The sequence below is a fragment of the Thunnus thynnus genome, chromosome 13 (assembly GCF_963924715.1).
Source record: "Thunnus thynnus chromosome 13, fThuThy2.1, whole genome shotgun sequence".
NCBI lineage: Eukaryota > Metazoa > Chordata > Actinopteri > Scombriformes > Scombridae > Thunnus > Thunnus thynnus.
The window spans coordinates 1,625,028-1,639,049 of NC_089529.1; the positions used below are offsets into that span (position 1 = coordinate 1,625,028).

Genomic DNA, 14,022 nt, shown 5'->3' on the forward strand with positions numbered 1-14,022 from the left:
CATGAGAATCTAATTCATTCCACCGAGCTGACGCGCTCGTCCTTCACTCTCTTCCCTCGCTCTCTCTCTCTCTCTCTCTCTCTCTCTCTCTCTCATCCCATAACGCTGCTTAGTCGCTCAGCCCGGAGACAGGAGAGAGAGAAAAGGAGAGGAGGAGATGATGAACAAGAAAACAAGAGACAGAAGATGAATGAAAGGGAGAAAAGCTAAGGATTGATTTCGGGTTGTTGGAGGAAGCCAGGCCAGCTGCTTAGCATCTTCAGTGTGTATGTGTGTTGGGTGATGACGTGCGCTCCGCTCTGAGATGGCGTTAGGAATCCTGATTGCCTTCAGTGCTGTGGAGGAGGCTTCCCAGTCTTCACAAGGGGCCCACATGCAGTAACGTCTGTCCGCCGTGGCTTCTCTCCCTCGCCAGCGTGTGTGAGTGTGTGTGAGTGTGTGTGTGTGTGCGCGTGCATGCGTGCGTGCGTGTTCTCTTCCTCTTCTCCTCCCCCTCTTTTTCTTCTTCTTCTTCTTCAGCAAACCCTACCTTTTTTAATCTTTCCTCTTGGCTTCTTCACACTGGTATCTTTTTCTCCATCTTTCTGCTTTTTTTTTACTCCAGTGGTGATATTAGTGGTGATGAATTTGAGCATAGGCTGAGAGCTCCTTTTTTGTCTGGCCAGCATGGATTGTCTTTGCATTGTCACCACCAAGGTAAGAGACACAGCACGAATGAATGATTCACTGGACCAGAGAGGGGATGACATGGACTGAGACAGAGAGAGTGAGCACTGTGGGAGAATGAGGCATGCAGTGAATCAGGAGGAAAGAAGCTCTGTCTACGTGTTGGTTATTTCTGAATGTTTCCATGTGCATGCATGTTTTTGACTTCATCATCACCTTGTTGCTTTGAGCTTTGAAGTAAAGAGTGGAATAGATATTTTTTTCCCTGTTGCCATAGGATGCTTTCACTTTATATATACTCTAGGTTATTATCTTCTGACAGAGTGACTTGTCATGTTTGGTCTGAGTGTGTTTGTGTGACAGTATGATTCACTTCTTGATGGTCAGCATCACTAGAAAGATCCCACCTGCCTGTCTGTTGAGATATGGCAGCAGAAGTTGGGTTAAACTTCTGTCAGCCGGCTCGCAGTTTTGCTGCAGCACTCGCTCACACAGCAAACCAGTACTTCTAAAAGCTGTGGAGTCCACGTGGCAGAGGCTTATTAGTGCATTATTATAATACAACACACAAATCCGGATGCTCAACTGCATTGTTTCATATGAGAAAATTACAGTAGAGTCACTCAGCTTACTATATGCTCTTCACTGTGCAAAATCAACATAGCATCACTGGGGAGAGGAGTCGTTCTGTAAAAACATCTCTCATGGCAATTCTTTACCCGAGGTAACAAGTATGTTCTTGTACAGGGACACTATCTTTCTCCACTTAACTAATATGAAAAAATAACATATGGTTTTTGTTCATGAGAATATGATGTTTTAATATTTTGTCTTAAATGATTATGGTTCCTTTTATACATATTATACTTTAATTTCTTACATTATTCTATATAATGTAGGATTATATATGGTAGTTAGGCTATTACATATAATATATATGCTATGAGCTTTGCATAAGCATTTTTTATTTGTACATCATCCACATTTAACTATACCAGCAAGCAACATGATGCATCCATTGTACTTAAGTGCAGTAGTAGTGTTGTTGGAAGCTGATTATGTTTTAGTTGTGATAGTTTTCCTTTAGGTATTTCAGTGGCAACTTTCCTTTGAACACTTATTAAAGCGCTAGTTACTGGCCCATACAGCGATATGACATAACATATAGCAAATGGCCAGTTGCACCAAACTAACTGTAGTTTCGGTGTAATTTTTTAAATCTCAGCTGGGTGTGCCATGCTAGTCTTTTGGCTCTTTACCTCTGGGTCTGTTGGTCACTCAGATGGTCCACCACTTTGGTGGAGACTGAAATATCTCAGCCTTATTGATGGATTGCTATGAAATCTGGTACAGATATCAATGGTGCCCAGAGGATAAATTTGTAATTGCTATCTAGCGCCATCATCAGTTCAAAATCTGTTCACTTTATGACCACATACCTCCATAACTAATGACATTCCCACCAGCCACAGCTGTACTTAACACTAACACTAATTAGTGTTAATTAGCAAATAATTAGCTAAACTGAGATGGTGAACATGGTAAACATTATTGGAGGAGGTTGCGCTTCAACAGTGGGATTCTCGGTGGAGTGCTAAACCTGAAATCCAGTGAGCATGTTCCAAAAATATCTCACACATCTCAAATTTAACAAGTAAACATTATACCTGCTGAACATCAGCATGTTAGCATGCTGATGTTAGTCATAATAACAGCTTTATCAAATATTTTTGCTGTCAGAATGCAGGTAGCAACAGTGAAAGCAACGGTGACCTGGTTGCTCGTTAAGAAACAACTTTCCTACCACTTACATCACAGAAAGGTCACAGTCTGACTCTTGCAGTCTACATCCAACAAGACATTTACAGCCCGTCCTGGCTGGAAATGCTAAAGATGGACCATCTACCTCTCTCTTCCTTGCATGTTGTAGAGCACACGTGGAAGGAGCAGAGACTTCTGTCGTCAATTAGGATGCCGATTCCCTGAAAGCCGTGGTGAAATATTCACGCTTGCTTTTGCATGAAAGCCATTATGGAGTCAGCCTTAGTGTGCTGCCCTTCACTCAGAGTGCTTCATACGGAGTGATCCCCTTCTCTGGGAAGAAAGTGTAACATGAAATGCATTTTGTTGATGGAGGTCGTGATTTTCTTTTTCAAAAATAGTAGCTGTGGGAACTAAACAAAATGGCGAGAAGTTGCAGTTTGTTTGGACAATCATTACTTTTTCAGTGCAGGATGAATGGATGACTGTTTGTGTTATGGCAGCAGTTATGTCTGCATGTGTGTGAGTTTGTCTGTCTTAGATGGACAGCAGGGGTTGGACAGGGGTTGTTTTGCTCTACATCACTACAACATAAGATACAAGCCTTCATGGCTGCCAATGTTTTTCTGGTTTATCTGACAGCTTTCAACACATTTTGTGGTCAACTGTGGCATACATGCACATACAAAAAGAGATGAGAAGGCAGTTGCTGTTAACTCTCCAGAAACATTCACAGTAGCTTGATGAGTAGCTCTGTGCTGACTTCTGACAGTAGGCTCTTTCACAGGAAGGTAACTTGGCAGCTAACTTTGAAAGCAATTAGAATAAATAAAGCTTTTGAACATTACTATGCTTTCAAAGAGAACTACGGAGTTTTGAATAGCTGTAATCAACATGTTGCTTACACAGTCAGGTGGAGCTAGTGTTCATGAAAGAAAAATCACAGGAATAGCTAAACAAGAGCATCCACATGACTTTCAATCAAATTAATAATCAATCTTTTAACAACATTTCCAACTAACATTGGTGAACACATCAGCTGAGTTTCCCTGGATGGTTCAGTCTGTAGTGTTTGAGTGGGTCAGGTGTCCAGTGTCTCCATTGTGCAGCTCAGTTAGATATTAAGAAACGGCCTGGAAGTCTAAATAATAATTGTCTACCTGCCAGCATGGCTGATAAAGTAAGCCTTTATTAGTCCCTCCAAGAGGTTTTTTTGTGATAATTGTGATCAAATATGCTTGATTTTGCAATGCAAGGTTAGTTCATTTGTATAGTATATTTCAACAACAAGGCAATTCAAAGTGCTTTACATAGAGCATAAAAGGCGTGTGTGTGTGTGTGTTGTTTTTTTTCTGGTAAAATTGCAAGTCGAGGAAAAAAAAAGTGTTTTGTTTTTTTTTAAAGCTCATGATAAGAACACATTTCTCATAAACCCTGTCACTTCCTGTTTTGCAGTTTTTTTGCTGTCTGATTGATCATGATTTCCCTGAGGGACTACTTTATCCAAACAACCCAATTTTACCACTCTGAGTGTTAGTATTATTGAACATTGGTTACAGTTTAGTAAATGTTATTCTGAGTTCTTTTTGCCTTGTATTGTCATCCTGTGAGTGTGGTATCCTTTGAGGTCCTGAAGGAAATGGTAGCTCATCCCTGCTTGTATCATTTGTCTTGAGGATATTGACCTACAGATAGATATTCCACAACAAACTGGAAAACAGGACATTTCACTGGTTTCACATCCATCCATTTGTTTTCTATACTGGTTGTTCCGTGTGAGTCACAAGGTGCTAAAGCCTTTCCTAACATGCAGTGGGGAGAGGCAGAGTACAGGTTACTGGTCTGCCGCAGGGCTGACACATAAGAACTGTGTCCCAGTCCATATACTGGATCTGGAAGGACATGGCCCCTGTAGGTGGGTCCTTATGTGGATCTAAGGGCCAGGCTAAAATCATGCTTCCTCCTCATAGAGACCAAAACTGATGTATTCTTGATCTCGTGCAGTGATACAGTGCATGTGACTGACACTTGGATCAAATATCTAATAAATAAATTGCGGTCATATAATATGTTGAGACAATGAGATGTCAAGGATGCAGATATAGTGGAAATACACATTAAAAACACTGCACATTATAGTAGCAGTCATTCATTTTGGGAATGACAATATTTTCTTTAATTCACTTAATTTCTGACCTTCTGATGGTTTTGAGGGGGACTATAGTGCCATGTGAAAGTTGCTACTGTACCTGCAAAAAGAAAAATCAAATGCAAAAAGTTCATCCATCAAAAAATAATGATGTGGTCTGATTTGTGCCAACTGAGATACATCACATTTTACTAAGCAGCTTCTCCAAACTGTGATTGGTTCATATTGCATATTGTACTGTGGGGTGGACCAGGAGGTGTGTATGAATGCACTGTTAGCATGATTTATGTAAGGTTTACATTATTATCAGCCCACACAATGCTAAACCGAAGATTAGATTTCCTCCTGTCTTTGAAACATCCACTCCTTATTGATACAGGTATCATGGGACAGGACTGCTGTGTGTCACACAGAAAAGCAGATCTGTAAAGGACTGTTGTGAGTGTTTGCCATAATGACCTGACAGTGTTGATATCAGCTCTGCTGTATATACTGTGGCCAGTTATGCTCTCTGTAAGTACCTTGATTCATAATGAAAACACTGTACAGCAGTCATACTGAACTCTTAAAAAGCCCCCCCCCCCCCTTTATTGCTCATGTCATGAGATCCCGTATGACACTATGAATATTATATTCAGCTCTACTACCTCAAGTATTCAGCTCTCTATAATGAATGTGCACAGCATAATGATATGCAGTTTTCACTCCATAGCCATGTTATGTAATGCTTCGGGGGCATGATGAGTACTGTGCTGCAGTTCAGCATGAGAGGAAAATAGAGGGGCGAAAAAAAAAACCACAGGAAGAAACCACTCCTACATGAGTGTGTTGATACTCTGCCATTGTTGCTGTTTTTAGTTCTCTCATCTGGATTCTGACACCCTTTTGGTGAGGTAATGCAGCAGAGGCTTCTCTTTCATGCTTTTGTTGAAAACTAACACACAGTAGACAGGTTCAGTATATGTGACAGACCACTGCATGGGTTAATGGTTGATGTGGTAGAAGCAAGAGCTTGTTATTTGTTATATCAATTAATCATTTGAGTCTTTTTTTTAAGAAAAAAAGAGTCAAAATTTTCTGATTTCAACTTCTCAAATGTAAAAAAATTCTGGTTTATTTAGTCTTCTATGATAGTAAACTGAATATCTTTGAGTTGTGGACTGTTGGTTGGGACAAAAGAAGACGTTTGAGGTTGTATCTTGGGCTTTCGGAAACAGTGATCGATATTTTTCAATTTTCTGACATTTTATAGACCAAACAACTAATTGATTAATCAAGGAAATAATCGTTCGATCAATAATGAAAATAACTTAATAAAAAGTTGTCCCAGTAGCCTTAGTATAATGGGAAGTGTAGGAGTACCTTTGTGAATTTGTTGGTAAATGGTAATGGGCTGCATTTATATAGTGCCTTTCTGTATAACCACCGACCACTCAAAACGCTCTACACTACATGTCACATCGACTCATTCACACTCACACTCATGGCAGAGACAGCCATACAAGGTGCCAACCTGCTCATTAGGAGGAGTTTTAATCATTCACACACACACTCACGCACGTATGGCACAGCACACACACTCACACACATATGGCACAGCCTTTGGGAGCACTTTGGGGTTCAGTATCTTGCCCAAGGACACTTCGACATGTGGACTGGAGGAGTCGGGAATCGAACCAGCGATCATCTGATTAGTGGACGACCCGCTCTACCTCCTGAGCCACAGTCACGGCTGATTTATAATTGAACGTATTCCATCTTACTGATGTTTGGAGCTTGGCAACTATCAAATTATGCCATTTTAAACGTAGCAGTATATATATAAACACCGCTGACATGCTGTACATCTCCATTAAATTTAGTCAGATCAGCACAAGTGTAGTTTGGCTGTGTGAAATGCCCTTGACCTCACCAGAGTCCTCTGTTAGCACTCACTTTTAGCCTTCACCCATTTAATCAGCCCCTAGAAACCTGATGAGTGGACTTTGTGGCGAGTCAATAACATTGATTCACCAATTACAACTCAGGAAACAGACAGAATGAGTGAACTAAGGTTGGAACAAGAAGTCTTTGTTGTCCTTTATGTACTCATGGATGCATGAATAACAGGTATGCACACATTTCTTTCTATACTAACAACTTGACAATAAATAACCTCACAATGAAGGTCTAAAATTGGAGTGGGCTTACAAAGGTATTTTAGTCAGGAGCCACACAGGAGATTCCACGTTACATGAGGAGTAGTTATCAGGAGAAGTGGAGAGTCTTGTGCTTCAGCCCATTGGCTCAGTCTGCCTGCTCTCCACTTTCTTCACCTTTTCTATTTTTTCTTGCATTCTTTGCTATTGCAGATAGTTGACTGTCAGTAAGCCCCTCTGGGTGTGAACAACACATTTTATTTACACCCCACAAGCTTGAAAAACACATTCCCGACTGTTTCTCGGTTTACTGTTTAAAAATATCACAGTTTGGGTTTAATCCTCAAGACTTCAAGTTGTTTTGAAGTGCTATGCTGATCTAAACCTCCTCACACTATGTAGGACACTGGACCGGTCAGCGGTGTGACCTCTGTTGAAAACACTGACCGCTAGCACCCTATAGAGAACAAAGCATCCCACTGTTGCCTCCCCTTTATCTCAAAATAGACATTGTCTTTCAAGGCAAATGGCTAAAATTGTGATCTTATTTTTGAAGCAGCTAGTAAAGTAATTCATTTCACCATTTAATGGAACAACATTGTCAGAATTTTTGTCAATTAATAGACTGATAAATAGACTTGGAAAACATTGTTGTATATTGCAGATTATGGTTATATAATGTATATGTTAGTAGAATAGAATAGTATACAGTGATGTAAGACTTGGGTGGTATCTATTTTTTCATACCTTTATACCCTCCTGACATTTCACCAGGGTACACGGCTGTATTTGTGTTTAAAAAAGAAAAGAAAAACGTAAAAGCTGAACTGCTGGTCAAAGTCATTGTAGCCTACAATGCTGTGTGTCTAATATGCAGTTAGCCCACTTAGACAAGTCTTGCTGGGTTTGAATACTTATGGCCCATAGCATAATGAATAGATAGGAAATAAGAGCCCTTCTTCCATAGATTCTTGCTGGAGGACTTGATGACACTTGTTGCTGTGGCAGATAGCGACACATCAGTGGGCTGGATGGAGATGATGTGTGGGTGGTGGTGGCAGACTGGCAATTGAATTAAAATCATGTAGCTAATAAACTGCTTTTGTAGTTGGAAGTAGTCATCTCAAGATGAATTTATATGTGGCAATATTTTAATGATTCCATATAGGGCTGTCACGGTGAGGGAATTCCTCCTGCGGTGATGTAGAGTGGCCCAACAGCACGGTATGTGGTGTTAGCGCCTTTTTTTTTTAGTGAAAATCAAAGTATGTTAGTCTGATTATGTGTCAGCCGAATGGAGCCGACACATTCCACACATTCTATGGAATAATGTTTTAAAGTGTGATAACACTTTAAAACGTGTTGTGTCAGGAAACAATGTTGGCCTACAGCCGAGTCCCCTTAAACCTGGGTGTTACGAATGAAGTCTGGCAGGATGCACCTTTAGATTGTATGATTGGTAGAAAACTACTTCACCTTGCAGGTTAAATGACAGCCCTCTTGTGGCTGTAGTATGACGGGAGCAAAGGAGGAAGCAGTGCGATGTTATTATAGAGCAACAAAGTCCATGTAGGGAGCAGGTAGGGGTAGATGGATGGGTCAATGAAACATCAGAATTTAACTCTGCAGATTGATGTTCATTTCTCATTTCCAACTGTGAGTCAACACTGATTTTTTAAAACCATGACCATGGTTATTATTGTAACCATGAGGACAAATAACCTAGAAGGAGTAATTTTAACCCAAACCACAGTGTTCTCCTAATCTTAACAAATCACCTATTTAAACACAACACATGATATTTCCCTAAACCTAATCAAACCTTAATCATAACGTTCATAAAACTGATTTATTTATTTTTATTTATCAGGAACTAAAATGTGTGCCAATAAGAACAGTGGGGACTCGTTTCTATGGATCTGTAAGGTGATATTGTTTATACAGTCTGTATTGTCATTCAGCCACACCTTTCAGTTGGATAAAATACAACCCATTAGTGCAAGGATCAGAAATAAGGTTCAACCATGGGCCAGTTTTTTCAGGATTTTTTGTTGGAGGGCCATTAACCAGTGCAGAGGAAACACGGGACGATATGTTCTGTTCATTTATTTTTATTTTTCCCATTAGTAAGTGAGGGCTTACTTTAATACTCATTTGGCTAAAAGTGGCCCTTATGTGAATATATGTTCTATGTTGCACTTGGAGACTAGAGACGCACATTATTGGTTATCCACACACAATAAACAGCAGCCTGCTTCTGTGGATGATTTTTAAAAAATGGCATCAACACACAACAACATTTCTGTTCAACTGCTACCTGTTTGTGTTTGTGAAGAAACAAACATTTGGGGGTTGTTGGATAATATGGAACAGAATGAACTCAGCAGCCACACATTTCTCTGTTCTGTATTTCTCTGTTTAGTGTCTGCAGGTTAGGCTAACCCATTGTTGCTAACTTTGGAGCTAAGCCCCTTCACTTTTCCAGCATTTGGGGAAACAACAGACATGATTTTTCTTGGTCTTGAGAAGTTTTTCATTTTTCTGCTGCTCGCTCTCTCACTCAACCACTCACTTGCTACGCACACACAGTATGAACTGCCCTATTCCTTAAAAGGAGCTATGCTACCAAGAGTTTGCCAGGCAACGACACAGAGGTTAACTCACGTTAAACGTACAGCACTGCACAGACTCCCAAACGCTATTCATTTCCGAATGAATGGGTATTTGGTAAAAGTAATTAATGCTTTTTTTCTCTGTCGCTGTACAGCCTTATGTTAGGATAAGTTTAATTTTGGTCAAAGTAAAAAACTGGCATGCCAAATTGTTCATAATTAATATAGTTACACATTTTATAAAAATGGCTACATTTCATATCGACCCAAAGGCTATTCTACTGTCAACAAACAAACAAACAAACAGATGGAGGAAGTCCTTATCTTTTTCATGGATTGCAAAGTTTGAAAGGCAAAACAGCCTTTGTGTTTCACTCCAAGCCATTTCCCTCACATCTTTCTGCATTCTGTTCCATATAACAGCCTCCTGATGTATCTAGAGGTCCGACTTCTCCGTTATGACCTGCAAATTAACTTTTACAGCCTCTGTAGTCAGGGACACAAGAAATAGCAAGTGAAGCTCTGACAGACTGCTCAACCTAACGCTTCTTTTCAACAACAGAGGAGCACGTCCTCCCAGAACATTTGGAAACACCACTGATCTCTGGCACCTTCACTATCTTTATTTTTTACCACACTTGACAGACCATCTCTGTGTTGTATGGACATTGTATTTCTACCCTCAAAGATATGTTGAAGCCTGCAAGGGCTGATTTAAAGAAATTGTTGATACAATTTGAAATTATTATAACGTTAAAGACCGTTTTTATACACGCACACACCAGATTCATGTACTAGTTTCTCAGAATTACCCAGAAAATATAGAGATGCATCACTCTATTAGTGTGTCTATCTCTGTCTATCTGTCTGCCTGTGAATTACACAGTTTAAGCTAATGATTTGTGTTAGAAACTGGCCATGATAGAAACCAAATCCCCTGCAACAATGATAAAACTTTCCTCCCACTACAGGGCAGCCTGCTGGGTAGATTTGTGATCGGTTGTGTTGCCTGGAAACAGCACTGCTTCTCTATAGGGGTGAGGAGGACTGACTTTCTCGAAAGGGCAAATACTCAGATGTCTAATGATTCTGTTTGCACCCAGTTCAGTGTCTTTAGTTACAAGTCAGATCATTGTCATGAGTGAGATCAATGAAGTGGATAAGTTGTCAGATGGTTAATTATTCAGACTCATTAGGAATTGTACAAACACTGATGTGAAATTAGGAAGAAGCACCATGCTCTTGACATTATAAGTGCTCTGAGAAGTGCTTTTTGCTCTCCCCCCATTGTCAGGCTTATGTTAAGGAAGATTATGTTAGTAGCGTGTGTACTGGGGGATCTTTTCGTCTCAGTCCCAGAGGTCAGTCTGCCAAGATCTTCAACCAGCCATTCCTCCTGCATCACTAGAGGATAAACAGAGTCTGCCATGTCTGCATGTGGATGGGAAGCTTAGATTACTGTAGCACTGAGAGTGAGGACTCTGAGTTTAATACATGTGGTAAATTACAAAGAGATGTAGAAATGAGAAATATGCCCCGAGTAAAACTTCCTTACATTAAGTGCTATCTATGTAATAATTCTCCATAAGCAAAGAAAGGAATATACAGTATGACAAATGGTGATAAAATTATGCCTACCACATGCAGGAAAACCCTTGAAAATGAAAAGAATAATCACATGCACACAAAAGACTGCAATCTGTCTGAACAAATGTCAGTGGCTTATGAAGGGAAACATGGAGGTCTATAAATTTTCTATAGATGGAAGACTAAGATTAGATGCAGTAGGTCAAAGTCTACATCGTGTTGTATAACAGAAAAGAATTACACTTCCCAGGATTATATTTCAGCAATTTATTGAGGAACCTTCCTGCAACTGCAGAGAAATAAACTCTTCACAGGGTTTCTCTTGTATACATGCTCACTGTGCCTCTGCAACACCACAAATAAAAGTCAAAAAATGCTCCACTGTCGCAGACATGGTCACAATCATTCTCTCTAGCATTTCAAGCTACATGGCAGCCCTGCTACAGCCTTGCCTCGAGAAACCTCTTATCTTATAAACAGAATAATGCATGATAATAAATAAAACTTAATTGAAAATAACAATACATTAATGTTATACTTGTTTAAAGTAACTGAACATAACATAATAGCAAAGATACTGAAAATAAATGGAGCAAAGCAAGTGCATGCCCTCCATGGGGAAAAGCCCTTAACAAAAAGAGGAAGTAAAACATTAAGTACAGTTTGAAAAGTAAAACTATTAAAATGCAGACTATTCCCCTTTATAGTGTACAAATTATACAGATACACATATTTACCCCATAAAGAATTGTTAGCAACATTTGAGAATTAAAAATTGAAATATAGAAAGAAAGTTTTAATCTGTAACCTTCAAAATCAAAGCTTCCCCTTAGTAACAAACATCATTTTACAGGAATGTATGATGTCCTGTTCATAATTCAGTCCAACAACATGCACACTACTACACATGAACTACAGACAGGTGACAAAATAAAGGAAATACTGGTCCAGGTCTGAATGCTTGACCCCTATAGTGAGGGGATCTGGGGGCTCTGTTATGCTGTGGGGGGCATTTTGCTGGCATGGTTTGGGTCCACTTGTCCCCTTAGAGGGAAGGATCACTGCAAATCAATACAAAGTTGTTCTGAGTCATCACCTTTATCCTATGATGAAACATTTCTATCCTGATGGGAGTGGCCTCTTCCAGGATGACAACGCCCCCATCCATAGGCAATGAGGGATCACTGAATGGTTTAATGAGTATGAAAATGATGTGAATCATATGCTACGGCCTTCACAGTCACCAGATCTCAACCCAATTGAACACCTATAGGAGACTTTGGACCAACATGTTAGACAGCGTTCTCCACCAACATCATCAAAACACCAATGAGGGAATATCTTTTGGAAGGATGGTGTTCATCCTTCCAGTAGAGTTCAGAGACTTGTAGAATCAACTCATTAGTACATTAAAGCTGTTCTGGCAGCACACGGTGGCCCAACACCTTACTAAGACACTTAATGTTGGTTTTTCCTTTAATTTGTCACCCGTGACACACCTGTATGTGTTATGTATATGACAACAATATCAGTCGACCAATATCAGGTTGTATAGTTTGCTGTTCAACGAATATACAATATGAATGTGGATAAGTGTTTTATCTGACAAAGAATAAAACGTTGTTATGTGATGATCAAAAAAAAACATTATATGGAGTTTTGTGTACCTCGTCTCTACTTCAGCCTGTCAGTTGAGGTCAGTAAAGTGACCCAGTGCTCTGCTGTATCCAACTCCAGCTGCTACATGATATTCACAAGCTGTGTGGTTTGAAAAACAAACCACGAAGACAACCTGACAGAAAAATCATGTTTTTCCCCTGTCTCGAACTACAAGGTTTACTGAGATTGAATTTAAATATCTGCATCAAGTTTTAAAAGGATTGATACTCAATAATGATAGAGTTGGAAAAAAATATAGTACTTGATGTGAAACTTTGAGTCAGAATCATTGTAGTTCGCCCCAAATGGATGAAAACAGAGTGTGCAGAGTGGTGGATCTGAGCTCACTCTGAGAGGTTTTGACTTGTAGTTTCACAGCCATCCGTATGACCCAGCTTGGATATTTTGCTGTGGAGTAGTTCAAAGATGATAGTCAGTGATAGTTAACTTAATATCTGACTCCTGTACTGTCTCTTCAGTAGCACCTCTTGCTGCCCTCTGCCTTTCCTACCTGTTTAGAGGTGTGAAATATGGGAGGGGGGAATTAAGATTTATACAAGTAGCTGTTGCACCTGATTTATCATTGTGGACTGACCACTGCAGAAGAGGACACTGTGTCTGAAATTGAACATCTGGGAAAGCAGGTGTAAAATCTGTGGCAAGCAATGGAGAGAAACATAAGACAAGAAAGCAGCAGTGCAATCTTGTTATTCTTCACACAGTGCTACATCTCCGTTTCCCACAGTGGCTTCCTTCTTACTTTTCTTGACATTTAATTGCGCATAGCAGCTCCAGTCCAGTGCCATATGATTGACACAGCCAGTAACACTTATAAAGCTGTTATATTATATTGTTATCACTGTTGTTTTTATTATTATTATTATTATTATTATTATTATTATTATTATTATTATTATTATTACTATTGCTTAAAGAAATGAGCTGATAACATCAGGCTATTTCATATTTCCTCACATAGGCCTATAGCTTTTCCTTTGCTGGATGAATATGCACTTGCAGTTCCAAAAGTGCCTCTTCAACTCATATTCCAAGTTCAGCAGCAGAAAACACTTTCTTTTGTGCTCCATTGCTTTCCAGACACATGCAACACGTCAAAATAGTCCAGCCTCAGATCTTCATTACCAGCACTTCATGCAAATCAAATGAACTGTTCTGTTTCTGCTCTCATCTACATCTGTAGTCTTATAAAAACACTAATTTGAAAAAATGAGGTGCAGCAAAATTTTGCGCACTTGATGGTAATTTACAACAAGCTTAGTAAATATCTTCCTCAGTCTTTTGTCTGAGATGCACAGATGAGTCTTTATTCCAGGTGTCAAAAGGGAATTTTATTCCAAATGTATTATGTGGGAAAGCAGAGCAAATTATGGTGGAGTGCATGCTGAAAATGTAGAATCATTTTAGAGTTTTTTCCATAAGTCTACTTGTC

At 39.6% G+C, this 14,022-nt stretch overlaps 1 protein-coding gene across 17 annotated transcripts in view; it reads left to right on the forward strand.

The window, feature by feature from the left end:
- dlg2 (discs, large homolog 2 (Drosophila)) overlaps positions 1–14,022 on the forward strand; it is a 183,525-nt gene that overhangs the window by 47,833 nt on the left and 121,670 nt on the right. Inside the window, exon 1 of one of the 17 annotated variants that reach the window (XM_067607256.1) lies at positions 148–420. The exons of 15 other annotated variants lie outside the window; for them this stretch is intronic. Coding sequence is in view for 1 of the 2 variants with exons in the window: in XM_067607255.1 (XP_067463356.1) it covers positions 667–696 (30 nt within the window). In the remaining variant the exon portion in view is untranslated. Of the gene's footprint in view, positions 1–147; positions 421–550; positions 697–14,022 lie in introns of those variants that run through there. One more of the 17 variants, XM_067607255.1, reaches the window with a different exon arrangement.